Here is a 23,003-nt window from a genome sequence, read left to right as displayed (position 1 = left end):
TGTATGTATAATATGTCAACAGTCACCTATCATGTGTAACTGACAAAATAACCAGAGAACAAAAGTGCACTTGATAACTTAATCAACATACAACATTTTCTCATTAGTTTTGTGTCACTGGCTAAGTACTAAGTTATTTAAAGCCAAAGTATCTTCCTCCCCATTCCCTTTCTGACTGATGGCTTAGAAAAAACTACCAAACTGGATTCCTTCATCCCTTTCTGCCACCCTCTTTTTTAAGCAGAGAGATTACAGGTATTCTGACCTTAGAGATACTCTGTCCTTTCCGGTGGTTAGTATGCATATTTGTTTCTCCAGAGAGTTGTGTTGTGATCTGCAGCAGAGTGAAAATGTTCTGGACTTTGACCTCAAAATCCTACACTGAAAACCTGCCCAACCTATAGAGTTACACCACCTTTGTTTATATTTTCCATATTTTCTTGTATCAAAACCAAATGCTCAATAATAGACTTTTATCATTCTTTAATAGTTACTTTAATAAAATTAAAATAGAATTTTAAATATTTTCATTATGGCTTGTCATTATTATTTCCATCCACGGAAATGTAAAGTAAAAGAAAGAGAATCTTGTCATGTTCTCTCTGCAATGTACACAGGGGAGCGAGGTTTCCCATTAGACATTTAAGACCAAGGCAACGCTGCACCACCATTTTAAAAATGATCAACTCTGGCTTTTCTGAGGCAGATTAATAATGCCTGATGGCATTCTGACTATCACTGAGTGTCTCTTTACTGCCACTCTTTCCAGGATATCAGTTATGTGCATAAGACAGAGAAAACTATCACCTTTGGCTGAGCTGGGTTCTAATTCACTTTCTAACCAGCTGCAGAAAACTTTCATCATAAAAATATGGAATAATAAAATTTTCCCAACAGCAAAGTTGCTGCTAGGATCAAGTATAATTAAGAAAGGGTCTGAAAGCTTCATATGGTATACAAAAGTGCTACTAAACATATGATCTTTCTACTTACAATTCTATAGGATATAACCCAATATACTTCAGATACTCTAACCTTGCCAGAATTTCAAAGCCCCAAAACCTAATCTAGCGGTAAAAGAATCAGGCTTAATGAATGAAAAGCTCAACATGCTACCAAACTGACCAAATCCTTATCCTTTTGCCCAATGGAAATTATGTATCATCCATTTGGAATTTTCCACACCAAAAGACTTCTCTGTTGCCACAAAGAAGTATTTCTTTATGTAATACTCTACATCTACAATGAACTATCTAAACACAACCTCTGAATGCAGGGCAAAGAACTTGATTTTATCTGTCTGAAAATGGAACTCCTTGAAAGAGCCTGAGGCAGGATTAGGACGATGTAAAAATCTACCTTAATTAAGGTAGACTAATTTAAGGAGAAAGCATCAGCAAAAACTAGTACCACAAAGTCAGACATCTCGTTACCAGCTAATTCTTTCCTAATAGTGTAACAATAATAACAAGCAATACTTACAAATGTATGGCAGTTAATAGATGCTATAGACATTTAATTCTCATAATAAACATTTAATTCTCACTACTCTATGAAGTAAGTGCTATTACAACCTCCATTTGGTAGAAGGAAAATTGTGGGCAGATTGAGAAATTTACCAAGACTTACAGCCAGCCATCTGTAAGTGGCAAATTTAGGGCTCCAATCCAGGTGGTCTGGCTTTAAACCTGTTATCTCAAGCACTAGAGCCCTGCTCCCCACTCATATGTTTAACAAGTTCATGCTATCAGTATTTTCTGTGCACTTATTAAATCCTAAGCTGTACTATACTCTATGTAAATAAATTAGATCAATGTCATGAAAAGACACATGTAGAAAACATTACCTTATTTAGGACTTTTCGAAAGATAAGCATAAACAGATTGAAAAAAATCATTCATAATAATGAATTCAGTATATATGTAAATGTTTCTAATTAACAGATTATAGGGAAATGATTGAACTATTAATCACTACAAACTCTACTTTCAAAATTTGGAGAAAAAAAGAAACGATTCTGCTATCAGCAGAGCTTATATGGAAAGAGCGTGAGTGATTCTTGAATGCAAATGCATGGACTTCAGGACAAAAAAAGTCAAATGGCTTTAATGATGTTTGTTATTTTACTTCTACAATACAAAATGCCCATAATGGCATCTCTTAAGCATATATAACATAACCAGAGGAATTCATTTTTGTGCAGGGTTATGTACTATAAGAAATAAACCACAGCAAGAAAGTCACAGTATTTTCCCCCTTACATACTTAAGCAAGTCTGAACATGTCAGGCATTTTGCCAATCACTTTATAAACATTTATTCAATCTCTACGTTTACCCACTTCTAAGGTAATACTATGACTCCAATTTACATGTGAGAAAACAGAGACAAAAGAAGGTCATACAATATATAAAATATATACTTGATGGAGCAAGGATTCACTCCAGACAGACCGACTCTGGAGTTCACACAGCCTCACAGCCGGAAAGCTGCATATGGATCACTCCTCTTCTGTCTTGCAGTATTTCATGCAATTATCCCCTTATACTACACCACACCTCCTCCTTTCTTCTTTTCCTCCCTAAGCACATCACTATTCTTTTCGCTTATATTCTTATCCATTCTACTGTTCTCCTGCATTCTAGCATGAGCCTGCAGCACCAGAAAGCATTATAGATTTCTATATAGCAAACTACCTAAAGAGGTCATTTGGAAACTGAAGCTCAGCTATTTTATTTAAAAAGGCACTGATTTCTATTAGTGGAACTTCTGGTTACTTGAGCTTTCAGTTTTATGAAAGACAGAGACTACAGCCTACTTCTTTATTCTTCCATTTCTTCCATATCAGGTTCTTGGTTAATAAATCAGAGGAGAGATTGCTGCATTTCATACAAAAAAAAAAAAGCTGGGTGCCTAAAGATAATAAATATTAGTTAGATAGTTAGCACAGTGCTTCCCAAGCTTTAGTGCACATTGCAATCATTAAGAAAGCCTATCAAAAATATAAACATAGGGCCTCCCAGGTGGCGCAGCGGTTGAGCGCTGGGTTGCGAAGCTGCCTGCGGCTGCAGCGCCGGTTCGATCCCCGGCTGCTCCCCGGCCACCAGAGGAGGGTCCCACATGGCGCGCAGACCTCTCCTGCCGCCCGCTGCTCCCCTCAGCAGTGTACTTCGGTCTTTCTGCCTGCTCTGCTCCCCGCTCTGGCTCTGGTGAATTCTCTCACCCTCCAGCGCTTCTGACTGTACCCAGTGCATGTATAAACAAAACAAACAAACAAACAAAATAAATAAATGAAAAACATGCCTCTATTAAAAAAAAATTAAAAAAAAAATATAAACATCACTTCCAGAGTTTCTTAATCAGTGGATATGGACAGATCATTTCCGACAAGATTCAAGGAGATGCTGGATGCTGCTAGTCTGGGGGAACACATGTGTGGGAACCAGTGAATTATAACACTGATGTGAAAGTACTCACATCGTTTCATTTTTATTCAAAGCTGACTTACTTTGGGAAGCTCCAGATGTTGCACATTCTTAAACAAACTGAGGTCCACAGGTGCATCAGAAGTAGGGATATTTGGTTCAGCCTAATAAATGGAAGGAAATAGCAAAATAAACAACTTACTGTTATGTATTTTTGTTTAAGAAAGGGTAATCAAAATTATTTCACATATAGGATAATACTATATTATTGCTATTTTAACATTTTATGCCATTTATGAACATTATATTCACATTCACTATTGTTTTAGAACACAGAGACACAAAATGGTTCTCATGACCAAGCAGATTTACCCTATAATGAAATCTACTAGCAACCCTGTCCCACATATGTTAAAGTTAGTATGTTAAAGTAAACTTAGGAGCTACTAAATATTTTACCTGGAAATTACTAACAAATTCCATTTTCTTAATGGGAATACTTAGTACAATTCAAATTTAAAAAATTTTCTCCTTTATAATCTAGAAATCTTGAATAAACCACTCGACTTAGTAGAGGATTCTGAAAAGTTAAAATGAGACAATGGTTTGTAAATCTACCCATGTATGGATAAACCTAATGTTTATGTATTCATTTGTGGAAGGGCATTTCTATTCATTCACCTTCTCCCACTAATAATCCTGTCTCCTATAATTATAAGCTTTTCACTCTCTACTATCTTCTTTTATTCACCTTAAATACACACTCATGCTTTTCCAAACCAAAATGAAACTTCTACAAAAAGATCTCATAATTTTTGAAGACTTTCTAGACACTATTTTCTCTTTCTTAATGTCTTGTCTGTCATTTGCTTCTGTTAAACTTCTAATTGCCAAATCCAATGAACTCTCTACATTTATTATCCTCTTACTTAGCCTCTCTGCAGCATTTCAGATTGTAAATTTACCCCTCCTGAAAAAGCATACTTCCTCAGTTTCTCTGCAACATACCCGTTTGTTCTTCACCATCACTGTCAATTCTTTGTTGGCTTCCTCCTAATTGTCAGTACTACATAAATCTCACCTGGGCCCTCTGTAAAAGCCCCAGCGCCAATGGCCATCAAATGCCTCATATTCATCTGTAGGACTTCATCTCTAAACTCCAGACCATATGTCCCAACTTATACTTCCACCAGGCTTTCATTCTTAAACTGCTACAAACATATATTTTCCATTTTTATAAATATCTGTTCCATTTTTCATTTTTCTATTTTGTTAAAAGAAAATCACTCATCAAGGCACCAAGTCAGACACCTGTAAGCCTTATACAACTTGTCACTTTTATCCACCAGTCTTTTTCTAGTTCAAAGAAGATAACCTGGCATAAGGCAGGCAAGTGTTTATTAGATAAGTAAATTGTAAATCACTCATTTTTCCTCAATCAGTACATTTATTTGGGGGATGAAATGATATCAAATTGAGTCCTAAACACTGGATGGAATCATTTCTTGTTTTGTTTTGCATCAGTTCACACCCTTATCTCTTCCTCTTGAACTACTCCAATCATTTCTTCCTTCCTTTAACCTTTCTCCCCTGCAACCGCTGGCTTTTCTCTGCATTATTTCCAGACCCATGCAGGGGAGGTGCCAGAACAGCTAGAGGCCTTCTCAACTCCTTTGAGGCCCCAAGGAAGTTTTTTAAAAAGGTAATTCACGTTCCTTGAGTTCTCTGCTTCTTCAAAGACAAAATGAGAATCATGTTTCTCAAGATTTTACCATATCTCCTTCCTCAGTGACTTTTCCTCATCAATTCCCTATTCACTGCCTCCCACTATTCATTAATACTCTGCAGTTTTCAGTTCCCTGCATTTGCTTGAGGCTTCATGCTATTCCTCAATACTGCTTGCTACTTGCAAGGTTTCTGTCCTCTAAATTTTCTACTTCAAACATATATTCATGTGTAACCTCCTCTATTAAGTCTTATTCTCACCTTCCTTCAAGAGATAGAAATGACAACTTTTTTTTATTTTTTATAGATATACTTTCATTTATTTATATAAGAACTGGGGTACAGGCCAGATGTGCAGGAGGGTGAGAGGATTCACCAGAGACAGAGTAGGGAGCAGAACGGGCAGAGTGACTAAAATACACTGCTGAGGGGAGTGACTGAAATACAGGGCTGGGAGGGATCGAACCAATGTACAGAGGAGGCCCAGAAATGACAACTTCTTTTCTACCTTCATTATTCCCTATGAAGAATCTACTAGTTGTCTAATGTAAGTGGTGTGCTTATTTTTTTTTTTTTTAAGATTTATTTATTTATTTATGCAAGCACTGGGTACAGTCAGAAGTGCGGGAGGGTGAGAGGATTCACCAGAGCCAGAGGGGAGAGCAAAGCAGGCAGAATGATAAAGTACACTGCTGAGGGAAGCAGAGGGCAGCAGGAGAGGTTTGCATGCCATGTGGGACCCTCGCCCGGTAGCCGGGAATTGAACCGGTGCTGCAGAGGTTGAGGGCAGCTTCACAACCCAGCACTCAACTGCTGCGCCACCGGGGAGGCCCTGGTGTGCTTATTTATTGTCTCTTATACTAAGCCCTAAACTAGTTCGGGACCAATTTATTAATCTTTGATATCTCTGCAAAAGTTCCATAATTGCTAACTGAAAAAAAGGAAATGAATTAGTAAGTGGTAAAACCAATCAAATTCTCCCAGAGAGGTGCAAACTATATACCTCTTTATTTTGAAGATTCTCTGAGGTAGAAGGCAAAGGTTCAACTGAATTTCCAGGACATACAGCCATCTGACTCACTGCATCTTTATTTCTAAAAGAAAAGACATAGATATATCATAATTATTCCTATCATTTTAATTCTTTTATAAATTCAAGAGTCAGAAAGATTATCAGAAAAATTCAATAACCCCAAAGGCCAAGAATTACAACAGTCACACATTTATGTTTTCTTTTCATTTAAAAGAACACAGAATTGAAAAGCCAATAAAAAGTATTAAGTTAAATGACAAAGAAAATGGTCACCTGATAAAAATTATTTTTACTTTAGAAGGGGCACATTTGATGATCGATGAAGCATTCTGATGACTTCTTCCATATAAAATTTGACCATTGATCTGTGAAAAATAAACATTATTCATTGAGCCTGGAATTTTCACTTCTTAAGTTTTTAATCACATCAACTAAAAGTAAAGTTCATTTTTTTTCTCCCTTTCCAGAACATGAACCTGACTTTCATGGTGACTAAAGAAAAACTCAAGTTTAAAGCAACTCTAAAATTGCATGCATATAGTCTTGATGCCCATGAACTGCTGAGGAAGAAGTACCACTTATAGAGAGGACTCTTCTGACAGGAACTGGGCTTCCAGCATACTCTGAACAAAGCAAGGGATCAGTGGAAGCACGTCATGACCTGAAAAGATATCTTGAGAAATACCCTACTGTCATATTTCCCTAGTTAGTCTTAAACTACAAGTCCTGAAAACTGGTCACTGGCAGATTTAAGACTTGGGCAGCAAAATGTGCCTAATAAACAAAGAATATAAAGGAAATTGCCATTCATCCAATCATTTAGGCATCACTGAATGAGCACTCCCAGCCAACAGAGAAATCCATTAGGTATGTAGAAGAGTATTAAGACAGAAGAAACACATGTGGATCTCAGGCTACAGGAAGCAAGGATAAACAACAGGAGCAACTACAATTCCCAACACTATAAAGGATAGCCTACAAATCTGTTTGGTGGACTGCATGAGTTACTGCTTTTGTTATTTAGCCTTCACCTTGACCCCTTGCTTGCCACCCTCATCACTTATACCATTCAACTTCCAGAATGTCTACTGGGTCAGTATCTTTACTATGGTATGATTGGTCAATTGGCTTTTCAAAAGCTTCTAATAAAAATGCAGCATACAAATGTTTTTGAAATGTGATCTTTATTACTGTCTTGGGGCCAAAATTGTTTCTGGCACTACACAGCCACGACCTTTTAATGGAAGTTAATGGGAACATGGATTCTACTCAGTAGAGATTTGGCTTAGAGTCAAATTGCTGCAATCTATTTTATTAGACAAGTGGTAGTATTCTCAGACACTATGAGACCCAGACAGATTTTCTGGAAACCGTTGGTTTCATTTCACCAATTCAGCAAAAGAAAATTCAGAATTTTCCAGAACTTACTTCTAGAAGCTCATCTGCAATCTGTAATCGACCATCTTTTCCAGCTGCTCCATTTGGATCAATACCCACTATAAAGACACTCATCCTGGATCGGTCTTTGTTCCCAGCAAGACTTAGGCCCAAGCCGCTCCGACCTTTCTCCAGTTCAATCATATGCAGCTCGCCTGTTAGGGTTCCATAACGCTCTCTGATATTTTCTAAACATAACAACAATTAAATCATTGGTACTGAGGGTTAATTCACAGTCAAATGCTTGACTACAGAAGGTAATTTAGTTTTATATCAAAAGGACACTATTTGTACCAAGATGTAATCCTCGGTAGTTAAGAAAAACTAGACTTACACTGACCATCAGAGCAGTAAGATTGGTTCTCTGAAGTATCAACCTTTGAATAATTTTTTGCATCCAGAGATTGCAGTGTCTGAATAATCAGTTCACTCGACATGATCAGGCCCAAGAGCAATGATTCAAATTAGCAAACTCAGGGCCTCCCCTGGTGGCGCAGCAGTTGAGCACTGGGCTGCGAAGCTGCCAGCAGCCTCTGCAGCGCCGGTTCGATCCCCGGCCACCGGGCAATGGTCCCACATGGTGTGCAGACCTCTCCTGCCGCCCGCTGCTCCCCTCAGCAGTGTACTTTGTCAGCTGCCTGCTCTGCTCTCCCCTCTGGCTCTGGTGAATTCTCTCACCCTCCCACGCTTCTGACTGTACTCAGTGCTTGTATAAATAAATAAATAAATCTTTTAAAAAAAATAACAAACTCAAAAAACTTCATTAAATCAGAATGTTACTTTATTGTTTGCAGAGACCAGAACACCAGGATATTTGTCTTCACTGGTCAGTGGAAGCTTTTCTCCCATAGAAATAGTCTCCTTGCATATTACATCACATTGGGCACTTTCTTGATACATATAACCAGAATACAAGAAATGGGTTTCCTTATCTCACTGAGTCATCAGGCCAGGTCATTCAGTGTACCTGGCCCAGCTTTCAGACAAAAGTCTAATTAGATTGGAACTCCCACCCTACATGTTCAAGAGGTAGTGTTTATTCTTTGATCTGAAAAGGAAGGCCACATGCAGGTGCCCCAGGTAATAGGTGCAGATATACAACTAGGCAGCAGCCAGAACTACATGACATTTTGGAGACTACCTGCCAGCTGAGGCCAGTGAAGGACAGGACCTTGATAGATTAACATCAAATTATTGTTTTGAAGTCATTAAGTTGTGGGGTGGCCTGTTATAAAACAACAGATAACTGAATCATTCTGTTTCATCTTTTACTCAGAGTACCTGCTATTCTTCTGGGAGACTTCAGTAATAATCACTTAGAAAATGTTACTCTATGATTAATATGCATTTTGCATTGTTCTTAACTATATCAACATTACATATTGCCACTTCCAGACTCCTTCTAGAGTCTAACAGCACAACTTTTTATTCTGTACTTCCAAAAAGCATAGGTTATAACTTTCTTTTTTTTTTTAAATTAATTTATTTATTTATACAAGCACTGAGTACAGTCAGAGGCGCGGGAGGGTGAGAGAATTCATCAGAGCCAGAACAGAGAGCAGAACAGGCAGAGTGACGAAGTACACTGCTGAGGGGAGCAATGGGCGGCAGGAGAGGTCTGCGCACCATGTGGGACCCTCGCCCGGTGGCCGGGGATCAAACCGGTGCTGCAGAGGCTGCGGGCAGCTTCGCAAGACAGCGCTCATGAGCCACCGGGAAGGCCCGGTTATAACTTTCTTAAAGGAAATGACTGTATTTTTAAAATGAACTTTTTTTTAAAAAAATTTATTTTTATACAAGAACTGGGATACAGGCCAGATGCATGGGAGGGTGAGAGGATTCACCAGAGACAGAGCGGGGAACAGAACAGGCAGACTGATGAAATACACTGCTGAGGGGAGCAGCAGGCGAGACAGAAGAGGTTTGCTTCGCCATGCGGGATTCTCACCGGCTGGCCGGGATCGAACCCATGCTGCAGAGGCTGCGGACAGCTTCACAGTGTGGCGCTGAAAAGCCTGCGCCACCCAGGAGGCCCTAAAATGAACTTTTTAAGTGCTAATGCATTTATAACTTTTAGAGAAATTTTTAATATCTCCCTGAAAAGTAACATATTTCTTTAGAAAAAGAGACACCCCCAATGCTCCTGATAGCGACTGCCTTTGAATACTTCCTGTGCATTAGGCATTGTGGATAGCCCTTCAGATATTATTGAAATTAAAGTTAGTAACTTGAGGTAAGAACTGCATTTTAAAAACAGGGATAATCACCAGGCTAAAACTTTGAGACAATTAAATAAATTGCCAAATGCACAAAATTTTCATCTCGACAGTTATGCTAAGTTACCAACCCTAGTACTAAAAATACCAGAAATTCAAGGCATAACAACAACCATGTTTTAACAATGAAGACTCTGAGGCCTACAGAGGGATGATGACTTATTCAAGACCACAAGGAGGCTGATTCAGTACTAGTCTGAGGGATCTCCTGGCCCTCTTTAATTCTTACACAAATGGCAAAGTGGGCTTTAACAGGAATGCACATTTAAAGGAAAGGAAGAACATGATTTCATGCCTGAGGAATGTGTGCTGCATTCAGGCAAAACAAACAGTACTTTTTTCCACACAAAATTGCAGCATGTATAACTAAAGCTGAAACATACTTATTCCTCTAGTGCGTAAGCCTTGAGAAACCTAAAGCTATTTTAATACCTTTTATTATTGAATCTGTCACAAAAGACAACTTACTCCAGCTATAACCAAACTCATCCTCTTTGTCCACATCTTCTGAGATTTCACTTGCAGATGACTGTGCATGATGACTGCTCATTTCTGCAAATGCTGAAGGAGGGGGAGGAGGCACATTGCACAATGGAGCCTTTCCTGGCTCTGATTCTGACTGACTGGGTGCCTGTGGGAACAAAAAGAATGCAGTGGGTATGTGTAGTCAAAGGGAGAAAAACATAAGGAAAAAAATGAGTATAATGTCAAAAACAGATATTGGCTTTAAAATATCTGACACATAAAGTACATGATATGTGTGTGTGTATACACACACACACACATATACACAGTATGGTACACAGGATGCTAGGATTCAGGTATGTTTAAATATACTAAACAAAACAATATGTATATAGGACATTCCATTAATTGAAATTCATTAAATCAGAATTATTTAATGTGAAGGCCTAAATGGCTTATGGTAAAAAACTATAGAGATTTTCCCTGTGGGAAAAACCTGCATTCAAAATTTTCACACATGTGTAGGGTCTGGGAAAGATTTGGGAGGATCTAGGAAAGTCTTACAAGAAACTAGGAAAAAAATGAACAGAGGAGTGAAATGATCAAAGAAATGCAAAGCTTGTTCCTGAGAATAAATATAAACAATTTTTTATTGCTACCTGAATCCTCTCTCCAAATGACTCAATCAAGCCATGAAAATGTGCATTACACATGCAGATTCATCTATGAGGGGAGCTAGTTTGTTAGCACAGAGCACACAGACTCAAACCTATGGGGCTGGTTTTAAGGGACAATATCATTCACTTGTCAAGATAGTTCACAGGTAAGTGAGAAAACATGCAAGAATAACTCATACACACCAAAGTGGGGCAGACTTGCTGTCACTTAAGGATATAGGTTCTATTTCAAACAATGATTTTTGTATCATCAAGTTCTTATATATAGATTAAACAGAATATTAGAGTTTGAGAGATCCTTAAGTCACTGAGTTTGTGTTACTCATTTTGCAGATAATCTGAAGACATGAGAAGTGAACAATTTTATTTGAAATCACACTGTGATAGGTTTCTTTTTGCTTAATTTTTATTCCAATGCACATCCCATTATACCATGTTGTCTCCTCCCAGTTTCCACAGTAAGACAGTATGTAATTCAAGAGTAGAGATAGTCAGCTAAAGTTCCTACCCTGGTGTAAAGCTGTCCCTGACACCTGGAATCTACATTTTCTCTATCATTCTTTTACATATTTTCTACACTGAAATTCCTTGAATAAATCTCATTTTATATACGTATTCATGGAAAATGTAATATTAAAAAAAAAACTTCTTCCAGAACACACTAAATAATAGGCATGCACAGACACTTAAGATTAATTGTTGTCAAGAATAAAAATACCTAATATGGGCCTCCCTGGTGGCGCAAGGGAGTAAGCACCATATTATGACACAATCTGCAGCCTCTGCAGCACGAGTTCTATCCCTGGCCCGCCAGGGAGCAACCCACATGACAAAGCAGACCTCTCCTGACTTGCCCACTGCTCCCCTCAGCAGTGTATTTGTCAGTCTGCCTGTTCTACTCCCCACTCTGTCTATAGTGAGTCCTCTCACCCTCCCATATCTCTGGCCTGTTCCCAGCTCTTGTATGCATAAATAAATTAAAAAATTAAAAAAAAATTAATATACCTAATACAAATTGTATCTAATACTAAAATTATTTAACACTGAATGCAAACTTTGATGATTCAGAAATCACTTCAGGATTCTAACCTAACCCCAGGGTTCCTAATAATTGATAGGATTTATGGGCAATCCATTTTCAAGTTTCAGAATCTGCTGTGTTAAACTTTTTGGATTATATACCATTAGCCAGTCAAAAATATAAACAAATGCTATTATCCCACATGCTATGCCATAAAACTCTAAAATTAACCATGTACAAGTGAAAAGGAACCAATAAACTAATTTGATCAAATCACATTTCATTAAACTAAAGTGGGGGGCAATATGTAATTTATAATTTTTTTGGTTATAATAAAAATGTCTTTGAAATAATGAAAATGTTAGAAAGCATGAATAAAGCCCATTTCATTTTTTAATAGCACAAAATCTAATTTGAATAACCTATATTTTTAATAAATGTATAACACAAATTTCATAGATTTTTTTGAAGAGTAATTTTATTTTACTTTATTTTTTAATATTTCATTTTATATAATTCTTACATCATTTTTTCATTTTTGCACAATGTATGCATTTTCATTTTGGTGATATTCCCTATACAGTTGCACCCCCCCTTATATTGAACTTAGTCCTTCCTTTCCCCGCTCCCCCCCACCATTATAGATCTCACTGCACAACTTTTCTGAGCTGTTATTTTCCTTAAAAATAAAACTCTATTTGTGTAAAAAAAAAAAAAACAACATTCATGAGCTAGCTTAGGCATATTTTCGTACTGTAAGTAAGCTAAAATGGTGGCCTAACATAAGTGACTAATGGAGAAACACAAATTTGTACTTACCAAAGGGGCAATTAGTACCCTGAAACTCCTCACTGAGATCATGTACTTAGATTATTGTTGACATTTCTTAAAGTTTATAAACAAAAATTTAACTCTTTAACAAAGATTGTTTAGCTTTCATTGGGAAAAATACAAAGTGTGCTTGAAATCACTCCATGCCATGTATGCACACACAACATCCACACATAGCACACTATTACACACCTTCTTGCTAATGAAAATTTCACACTAACACAAACCTTAAATGGTGTGGGGGCAAAAGGGTTAGTTGGAGAACAATGGAAGATAACTCTACTTGAATTCTGTAATTCCTACAGTAACAGAAAACATTCCTTCAGATACAGCATCGTTGATTATCCATACTATAGTAACATGAAATCCAATGAATATCCATAAAATGCTTCCTGAAAGAAGCTATTTTCTTCCTTTTCAAGATCAAATTATAGTATATAAGTTCTTCTAAATTTTTATTTGAATTTTGAATATGATTTCATCAGAATAGGAGATTATTTAAGTATAGATTTATAAGCAATGAATCAGTTACATCAGTCCCTGATTTAGGGACTCACTAGGACACACTTCATGAATATTCAAGACTCCTACACAAATACAATTATTTGTAGAGTGATTAACTCACAAAATAAATTGAAGGAATTGTATAAGTCTGTGGAGGACTTAAAGCAATGCAAGATTTTAAAGAAATTATGTGTGAAAGCAATTTATACATCTAGCAATAAAAATTAAAGTATCAGAAAATTTACTCACACCAATATACAGGGAAGGCATTGGACTTACGATTTTCCCTTACTCTTCAGAAGAGCCATCTAATTTTAGCTATAAAAATGAATATGCTCTGGCAAGATAATATGTTAAAGAAAGGATTTGCATGCCTATTCCAAACACAGTTCTTGTTTATTTTATTCCCTGCCCAAATTTAGTAAACGGTGAACTGGGACAAAGGCACAGTAGTAACACAAAACAAAACGGTTTTGCAAACGCAGTGGCAAGACAATGGGCATTATCCAACCTTGTCAGTGTTGAACTGTAGAGAATCAGCAAATGGGTTAGTGCTGCTGAAGTTGAACTTAGGGTAAAGGTTGTGCGGCAAGGAAGGCAAAGGGGATTTCTAAAAGGAAACATAAGAGGCACTGAGCCTGAAATAAAAGTATTGAAATCAACTCAGTTTAAAGAACAAAGTACTTAATGATTTAAATAACTATATAAAATTAGAGCCTATCAGATCTAGCAATTGATAACATCTTAAACATTCTGAAACTAAACATTTTCCTCTAGATACCAGTTTTTACACCTGAATCTAAATCTGACCACAAACTACAAAAGAAAAGACCTAAACACTTTATTTTCACTGAATGTCTTGACTACCAGATAGATGAACATATATTTCAACCACTTTATATCTCAATATATGTTCCATGCATATCAGTAAACATGAGTCAAAAGTAAAGCCATAAGTTTGTTATTTACATTTAAAAGTAAACGTTCTTATTTTTATAACACAAGAGTCTATCTGTTCTAAAATGCAAAGTAAGCATTTTTCTGCTAGCTCATTGGTAACATTTATTATTCTTTTAACTTGTTTTCCAGAAGGAAACTATTCATTTTGACTATTGTGGAGGTTGCTTCAGGTAACATTTTTGCTTTTTTCATAACTGTGTATGCTTTATTGAATTATCTCAAAAGTAGATTTTAATTTAAAAAGTGATCCAGCAATTTTTAAAGAAAAGAACCCCTCTACAGTAGTGTTTTCTATTTCTGCCCACTTTCTGTAGAGGGCAGAGATTCATGCTGTTGTTTTTATTTTAATTTTCTATAATTGTTCCCATATTATTGGGGAATTTATGAGGCTTTGCGTAATATCTCAAGTCCTTCCTTAGTGTATTTCTCATTGATTTTGTAGCTTATCCTAAGCTAAGACTGCTGGAGTTGAATATACATACATATTAAAGGCAGGATAGCTGCCAGATAAAATTAATCATTTTCTTAGTTAAAAAAGTAATTTCCTTAGCACAATAAATTCTCCCTTTCACACACACTATCTTTTTATTTTATTGACTGCAACTTTTTGGGGAATTGCAGACATTTAAAATTCACGTTGGCTCCAATTAAATGTTTGTGTTACTTCTCTCTATAAAAAAGTCCTACTGGCAAGCATCAAGAGTAGGGAGAGGTTGTCATGTGACACCACCCTGTATGAGAGAACACTCTGGAAAGCCTCTCTCCTCACTCAGTATGTCTGTACTAAAGCTTATGCCACATTACCCTTTCAATCTGCTCTTCTTGCAATGTTTTTCCTACAGAGGGAAGATAGGAAAAAGAAATGGGCACTATGACATTTCTGCTCATCTCAATTTTCTTCTTGCTTCAACTTAAAATGTCAACTCCTGCTTTACAAAAGAGAAGATCAAAAATACATAAAAATATGACCATTTATTAAGGAATAAATGACTCAGCAGAGATTAAATACATATCCTGGGCAAAATAACTCAACGCTAAGGAAGGTAGCGATTATTTCTAATTCATATACATGGAATGCTTAGGTTTTCTGCTTCCATTATATGTAACAACATGAAACAATACCATAAATGAAATACTTATGGAACAATAGTTTTTCATTTCCCTTTGCCTTTTTAATATGTAGTTCTTAAAGGATCAGAATTTGGTCCTAATAGGAGGGTATCAAAGGGTACAGCATGAGCATAGCAAATGAAATGGTAGATGACCATATATTATTAGGGAAAGATTTATAGAAACAGTCTGTTTCTTATTTTTAAAATCAGAGGGAAAACTTCTGTTTATAGTCCTAAGAGCTGATAAAAATAGAAATGTTATTAACTGAGAAGTACAGAGAAGACAAAAACATTCTCTGGCCCATATTAATTGGGCCCACCCTTTAATTGACTACATGGTCAGAATAAATTCTGTAAAGCATCATGCTGGTGTAATTATCAGGGCTAGTTCTGGTAGTTCTGATTTTTTGAACAGACTGAGAGCCAAAAGGACTAAACGACTTTTTAGACTACATACAAGTGATTTTCTAGAATCATCGTTAGATTCACAGATAAAAAAATGACTCTTAAGAAACTATTTGTGATTTTTTTTCACTTAGGTTACTGTGGACATGATTATTTCCATAGTTATGTAAATAACTGAAAACAAAATCTACATCATTTTTAATGCAAAATTAATTGCAGTTTCCCAAAACAAAATGTATCACATAGAGGAAGGAAAATGTATTTCTCTATCCATCTAAGGTTACTGGCCATATTTCTGTATTCTGTAACAAAAAACAGGTTAAAAAAAAAAAAAGCAAAACACATATACTTATTTGTTTCATATGATATGGGAGCCTTTATAAGGAGATGGAGATGTGAAATAAATTATATAAACCAGAGTGTTTTTTTAATAGATTTGATAAAGTGGACAGCTATGGAGAATACTGGACAAAAAGGCGCTTGAAGGATAGGACTTTCTTAAGACGCTCAAAGCAAGCTTTCCCAGAACATGTCCCTGTGGTATGTGGATTTTGAGCTGAGGTCAACTGAGGGTTCAAGAAAACTTTCACCACTCCATTAAATCTAGGTAATACCTAGATTTAGAACTTTTATCAGAATTAAACTTTCTAAGAAAACCATGTAACAGGGCAAACATCTAATTACAGAATACTTGAGTTACCCCCTCCTTATAATGTGAGTGTCCCTCTTTTCTCTTTGAAGTCCCATATTCCTTTTCCATTCCTTAGCTCAGGAGACATACCCTCATTTTACCCTATTTGCTTTAAAATCTACATCCTTGTACATTCTACACACACATTAATTATTTTCTCCCTCTAACCTATCTGATGTTAATTTGATTGCTAGACCAGTCCAAGTAGAACAAGTGGGGCTTGGGGAAATTTTCTCTACTCCTCTAAGCTAAAGATATTGAACTAGAGGAAATCTAGCAAGGTCTGTTCATTTAGATTCCTCTCGATGTCCCTCCATCTTTGGAGACCAGGACATTTCTTTCCTGCAGGTATAGGAGCTGCTTCAGAGTAGAAGGGATAAATCAGAGTCCCTCCAGGACCTGCCATTTCTCAAATTCCTTTTTCTTAAAATAATATATATGCAGGGCCTCCCTGGTGGCACAGGGGTCAAGACGCAACCTATGAAGCAATGCGCAGCCACTGCAGCATGAGTCCGATTCCTTGCCAGCCAGGGAGAAACCCACATGGCGAGACAGACCTCTCCTGTCTTGCCTGCTACTCCCCTCAGCAGTATTCTTTGGTCCGTCTGCCTGTTCTATTCCCCACTCTGTCTCTGGTGAATTCTCTCACCCTCTCGAGCATCTCTGGCCTGTATCCCAATTCTTGTATAAAAATAAATAAATCTTTAAAAAAATAATATATATGCAAAGTGGCTTTCTTAAATCCTGTCAGATATAACGTGACTAGTCATAGCATTGTAAGCAAGACTTGCACAGGGATAATTGCACTAAAATCAGGCATCATTATGCCTCACATAGTAAAATAGGAATATTTTCTAGGTGTATGAGAAAATGTCTTCTGACTCATCAGAAACCATGACTGGCATTGTAAGGAATGTTTATAGTTTAAGTTTTTAAATGTAATAGTGAGGACCCTTTTCAGCAGTTTACAATATTGTCCTTAATGATATAAAATAAAACAAAAAGTATTCCACTCACACACACACACACGTTTTCATTTAAATAGCCACTTATCAACACTATCAAGCTGTGTCTATGTTTAAAACAATAAATGCAAACAAAAGTAGAAGATTTGTAGTTATTTAAACAAAGTGAATAGCACTTGAAATGAATGCACTATGATGTAGCCATCCTATTTGCAGATTTTCTCATCTGCATAAGTAATTATTACCTAACAATAAACAACTGAACGATTAAAAACTGCAGATGTGATGATAACTGTTTACACTAAGAACTTCTAACTTCATTTCTTATAGTGGATCAAACCAGAGCTACACCTGTCTTGACAATAAAAGAAAGGACCAATGGGTAAATCTGGTTTCTCTGTACTCCACTTGTCTCTTTTACAGAACTATTTGCTACTTTCTCCCATTATTTGAGCATCAACATATTAAATTCTCCATTTAAATGCTAAAATATGTACTGTATGCATAAAATTATTTTTTGTTCTATTTTAACTTCCCTCAAATATGCTGACATTTTCTTTTTAAGGATAACCAACCCTGAAAGCTACTAAACAAATACTGCAAAGGGAATCAATATAACAAGTTTCTTAAATCCAGAAGTAGAAATCACTATAAGTTACAGGAGATTTAAGAAACACCTGAAATGGTATATAAATTTCGCTGAATATGTATGTTTCTGAAGACCTTTCCAAGGCATGTGGCCCAAATACACTTAAGAACTGCTACATATGAAAATGTTTCCCACTGAGACAAAAAAAATAGAAAAAAATAATTTTTAACTTGGCTTAAATTTTTCATCACTAGTATCATTAAGGATTTCGAATACACAAAACTCACTTAGTATATTTTATATCAACAACATGCATTAAATGTGCTTATACCTCCTAAAATATATTTAAAGCTATTTACTTGTCATGACTGATGATAAAAAAGGTTAGCAGGTTTCTGTCCAGTAAGGGCTGTATAAGATGGAGAGCTATAGAGGGTGGCTGGGAAACAGCAATCATGAAATCACTAGTATATGAACAGTTTAAACAAAATCTGCCATGTGAAAATTTAATGTACAGTGGGATAGACAAATACACCAAAGATTATTCACAGGTGATCACAAGATTGTATAACCTTGGAATTTGTTCTAAAGACTACATTTACAAAGGAAATGTAAATAATTTATTTTCCTTGAAAGGTGCTCCTGGAGAAATGAGGGATTAATAACTTAATTCCTCTTAATGAATTACATAGTCTGTGATTATATTGAACACTAATAATTATCCATATTTGGCTATCAAAGAATTCTACTTCTGTGTATTTTCAACTCATTTCAAGAGTATTTGAACATGATAGTGATTTTCAGGATAACTGAGTTTTTAAAAATAAGCAAAACCAATTTTTAGCAGTCTTCTGTGATTTAAAGACTCAGTATCTTTTTTCATACAGACAACTTGGCCACTGATACATTAGATTCCAAGTTGAACACTGGATATGCCTACCTTGCCCTTTGTGTTCGCTTACCCTTGGTCTGTTTATAATGCTCTGTACCATAAAGACTACAGGGTTGCCTGCTTTCCGAATGGCTTCCACAGCTTGTTCATGGCTTGCATCTCTGAGGTCCATTCCATCCACCTGCAATGGAAGGCCTTAGCTTAACATTTCAAGAAGCTATAGAACAACAGAATAATTGTGGTTCTGCAGTTTTGAGGACCCTAGGTGAGGTTCCTGGAAAATCTACTTCAGAAGGAAAAATAATTGAGTCGACTTATGAGACTCTAGAAATTTTATCTGCTCAGCAGATGTGCAATCCATTTCTTTGGACACAGATTTTTGTCTCCAGTAACAAAATGAAATAACGATCAATGGGGATGAGGTGCTTCTTCAGCTCTCCATATTCTACTCAATTTTTCCTTTAAATTAATAAATCAGCATGTCATTAAATAAATTATATAAAGGAATTGCCTAATAGGATTTTATTGTGATGAAAGTCACTAAAATTTTTTCTTCCAATTTATTATAGAATGGTTTGAGAAGTAGGTAGGTGATGCTTTGTATATTGCTCTCCAATTGGGAAGTTGAAAGTTAAAAACAAAATCCTGATCTTCACAAAAGTCAGGTTATTTATGGTAAGGTTAGTTTTGTAAAAGAATCTTAACAGTAGAGATGACAGGATCTGGAAGCCAAGAAACTGTACTTGTTTGTTAGCAATTCTCATAGAGCAGCTGGAAAATAAAAGTCATTTACAACTTTATATTGACCATGGATTGCCAGGTTGGTTATGAATAGGAAGGAAAATAGGTTGAAAGTCCAAATGTTAATCCTGCCAGAAAACCAGAAGATATTGTTATTATGTCCAATCACCACAATACTGTACATATAACAAAACTGCAAAATCAGAGGTCACAATTCTGGAAAATAAAATTATTAGATCTCTGCACCTTTAAAGGAATGATATACATAACTGAAACATCCCTCAGGCTGATATTTGGATGATAGAAAATCTCTTTCAGGGCATATTAAAAATGCCTCCTAACTTTTTATAGAGTAAGAGTTAATTTCCATGTCTTTAGTTGGGCATTAATAGGAAAATTAAACAACTTTACTCAAGTCCAAAGAATTGGAATGGATTCGTTTGTAGGTCTCTATTCATCTAGTCTATGTACATTTTTAGAAACTCTTAACAGGGATATGTTTTATAATTTCCAGTATAATAGAGGCCTAAGGCTTTCTTATTTACTAAAAAGTGTAGTAAACTAACACCATCTCGAAAAATAATATAGTAAAAAAAAGTCCCTGCACATGACACTCAACAAACCACTACTAAATGGCATGCAGTATTTTTCAACACACAAAACTCCCAGTCTTTTTAATCTGAAAGGAATGCTTTAGCTATCTTAAAACATTTAAACTCTTGTGCAAACAATGATCAATCATCTATAGAAGTAATTATACATATTTCTTATTTTTCTACTAGGTCAAAGACATTTAATAGTGAAGTAACCATAAAATAAATTGCCTTTTGATAATCTGAAGTTGGATATTTTAGATTGTATTATAGAGTATTTTACAACGAGTCTAAGTTATCATCTAATGAAAGGTAAGGATACAGAAAAAAGAGAGTAATCTCATTCTTCCTTATAAAGAGAGAAATCTCATCATTCTTCCTTATAAATAATCACAAGGAAAAATAACAGATGTGGCCTTTGCTCTCTCTCAAATCTCAATCTTTTCCCTTCTTTAGTTCCCAGGGACTATAAAACCAATATAAGAATAAATAAATATCCATAGTACTCATTTTAAAGTTATGAAGTACTATAATATTCTTATACAAAGTTAAGGCATTTTAATGTGTATGTCATAGATTTAGAAAATGAAAAACAATTATTTATATAAAATAAAATATATTGGACATTATAGCAATAAAGCAATCGGTTTTCATTTGCAAGTTGTCTCAGTCTACTCAATCAATTAAATCCTGACAACTCAAAAAGGGGTCGTATACCCCTTCTTCTACCCTCTTAACTAAAACTCTTCTTGTCCTGATCAAACAATTTATCACACTGCTCTGAAGTGACCTCATTACTTGTCAAGTCTGTCCCACTTGACAGGCAGGCATGGTGCCTTACTCACTGTGGGAAGCTCAGAGCCTGTTATAGCACCAGGAAAGCAACAGCTGCTCCAGGAATACTTGTTGAAAAAATGAGAGAGTGACTCAAGACATAAAAGTCTATTTAAAATAATTAAACTTTTCTTTGAATTTAGGGACAGTGAAAATTTACTCAAACACTTTTCTCTTGTACATAACAAATAACATGTGAATATATAAACACATATGTACATGGACACATGCATGTGCACACACATACACACATGCATGCATACACACAGTCCTCAGTAATGAATGGGCACAGCACTGAGAAGAAGGAAAATCTGAATTTTGATGATGGGGAAAGTATTTATATGATAGTTAATCAGGGTCTTAGCATAAAAGATTTTACCAAAAATTTCATTTGGAAAAATTCTCCCCAATATAGTTTACCTAAAATAAGAATTTCTTGAAATTACATCTAATTAGAGAACTCAGCCACATTGTACACATGCAGTGCAGTTGTATATACTTTAAAATAATTCTATGTTCTCTCCCCCCAAAAAAAACTTACTTTCAAACAGATCAGTCTCTAATTCAAAATATATAATCTATCACCAAATACTGAAGGGAAAATTTATGAATGAAATGGAATAAATAAAAAAGAAATGCTTTAACCACAAATGCTCTTATACTATTACATTGGGTTGGGCAACCAATATAAAGATAGTGATTCCCTTGGTAAAGAGAATGAAACAAGTAAAGAATTTTAGCACAGAAAGTTCACTGGAGGGTACCTCTACTATTCTATCTCCAGGTTTCAAGGTTCCATTTTTGCCAGCTGGACTATCTTCAAGAACATGTTTGATGAAAATGCCCCTCATCACTTCACCATTGCTTAGACGACTCCCCATCCCTCGTCCACCAACAATGCTGATGCCCAAAGACTTGCTTGGTTCTCGCCAAAGTTCAACCCTATAAAACATTTAAAGAAAATTAAGTACTTTTAAGAAAATATGGAGAAAAGTTTTATGATACTGGATTTGGCAGTGATTTCTGGACTATGACACCAAAGACACAAAAACCAGAAATAGATGAACTGTGAACTTTAACAAAATTAAAAACTTTTGCTCATGAAAAGGTACAATCCATAGAGTAGAACAGCATCTTACAAAATGGGAAAAAAAAATTGAAAATCATGTGTTAGTTAAGGGACTAATATCTAGAATATGTAGAGAACCCCTACAACTCAGCAACAAAAAATAAACAACTCAACTGAAAAATGGGCAAAGGAGTTGAATGAATACTGCCTTAATGAAGATACACAAATAAATCTTCATAAGCACATGAAAAGGCGCTTAACCTCACCATTAGAGATGCAAATCAAATCAAAATCACAATGAGATGGCACCTTTTACTCATTAGGATGCTTACTATAAAAAAAAAAATATCTCAAAACAGGAAATAAGGGTTGGTGAGGAGAAAAATGGAGAAACTGCAGAGAAACTGGGACCCTTGTACACTACTAGTAGTTGTGTAAAATGCCAACTACTATGGAAAACAGAATGGAGGTTTCTCAAATAATTGAAAGTATAATTACCATATGACCTGCAATTTCATTCTTGAGTATATATCCCAAAGAATTTAAAGCAAGATTTTGAAAGGAGATGTACACAGTGGTATTTATGGAAATATTCAAAACAGTCGAAAGGCAGAAGAAACCCAAGTCCACGAACAGATGAATGCATGAACAAAATGGTATATACATACAAAGAAATATTATTTGACCTTAAAAAGAAAGGAAATTCTGGCACACGCTACAACAAATACTAACTTTGAGAAACTTATATTAAGTGAAGTC

At 35.8% G+C, this 23,003-nt stretch overlaps 1 protein-coding gene across 1 annotated transcript in view; it reads right to left on the bottom strand.

The window, feature by feature from the left end:
- MPDZ (multiple PDZ domain crumbs cell polarity complex component) overlaps positions 1-23,003 on the bottom strand; it is a gene marked incomplete at both ends in the record, with an annotated part of 141,580 nt that overhangs the window by 18,648 nt on the left and 99,929 nt on the right. The window contains 9 exons of the mRNA XM_084237770.1: positions 3,508-3,588; positions 6,153-6,243; positions 6,456-6,547; positions 7,611-7,807; positions 10,364-10,526; positions 13,117-13,188; positions 13,905-14,003; positions 19,078-19,188; positions 21,940-22,117. Coding sequence (XP_084093896.1) covers positions 3,508-3,588; positions 6,153-6,243; positions 6,456-6,547; positions 7,611-7,807; positions 10,364-10,526; positions 13,117-13,188; positions 13,905-14,003; positions 19,078-19,188; positions 21,940-22,117 — 1,084 coding nt within the window. The remainder of the gene's footprint in view (positions 1-3,507; positions 3,589-6,152; positions 6,244-6,455; positions 6,548-7,610; positions 7,808-10,363; positions 10,527-13,116; positions 13,189-13,904; positions 14,004-19,077; positions 19,189-21,939; positions 22,118-23,003) is intronic.

Source organism: Talpa europaea, assembly GCF_964194135.1.
Source record: "Talpa europaea genome assembly, chromosome: 7".
Classification (NCBI taxonomy): Eukaryota; Metazoa; Chordata; class Mammalia; order Eulipotyphla; family Talpidae; genus Talpa; species Talpa europaea.
This window is presented reverse-complemented; position numbering and strand designations above follow the sequence as displayed.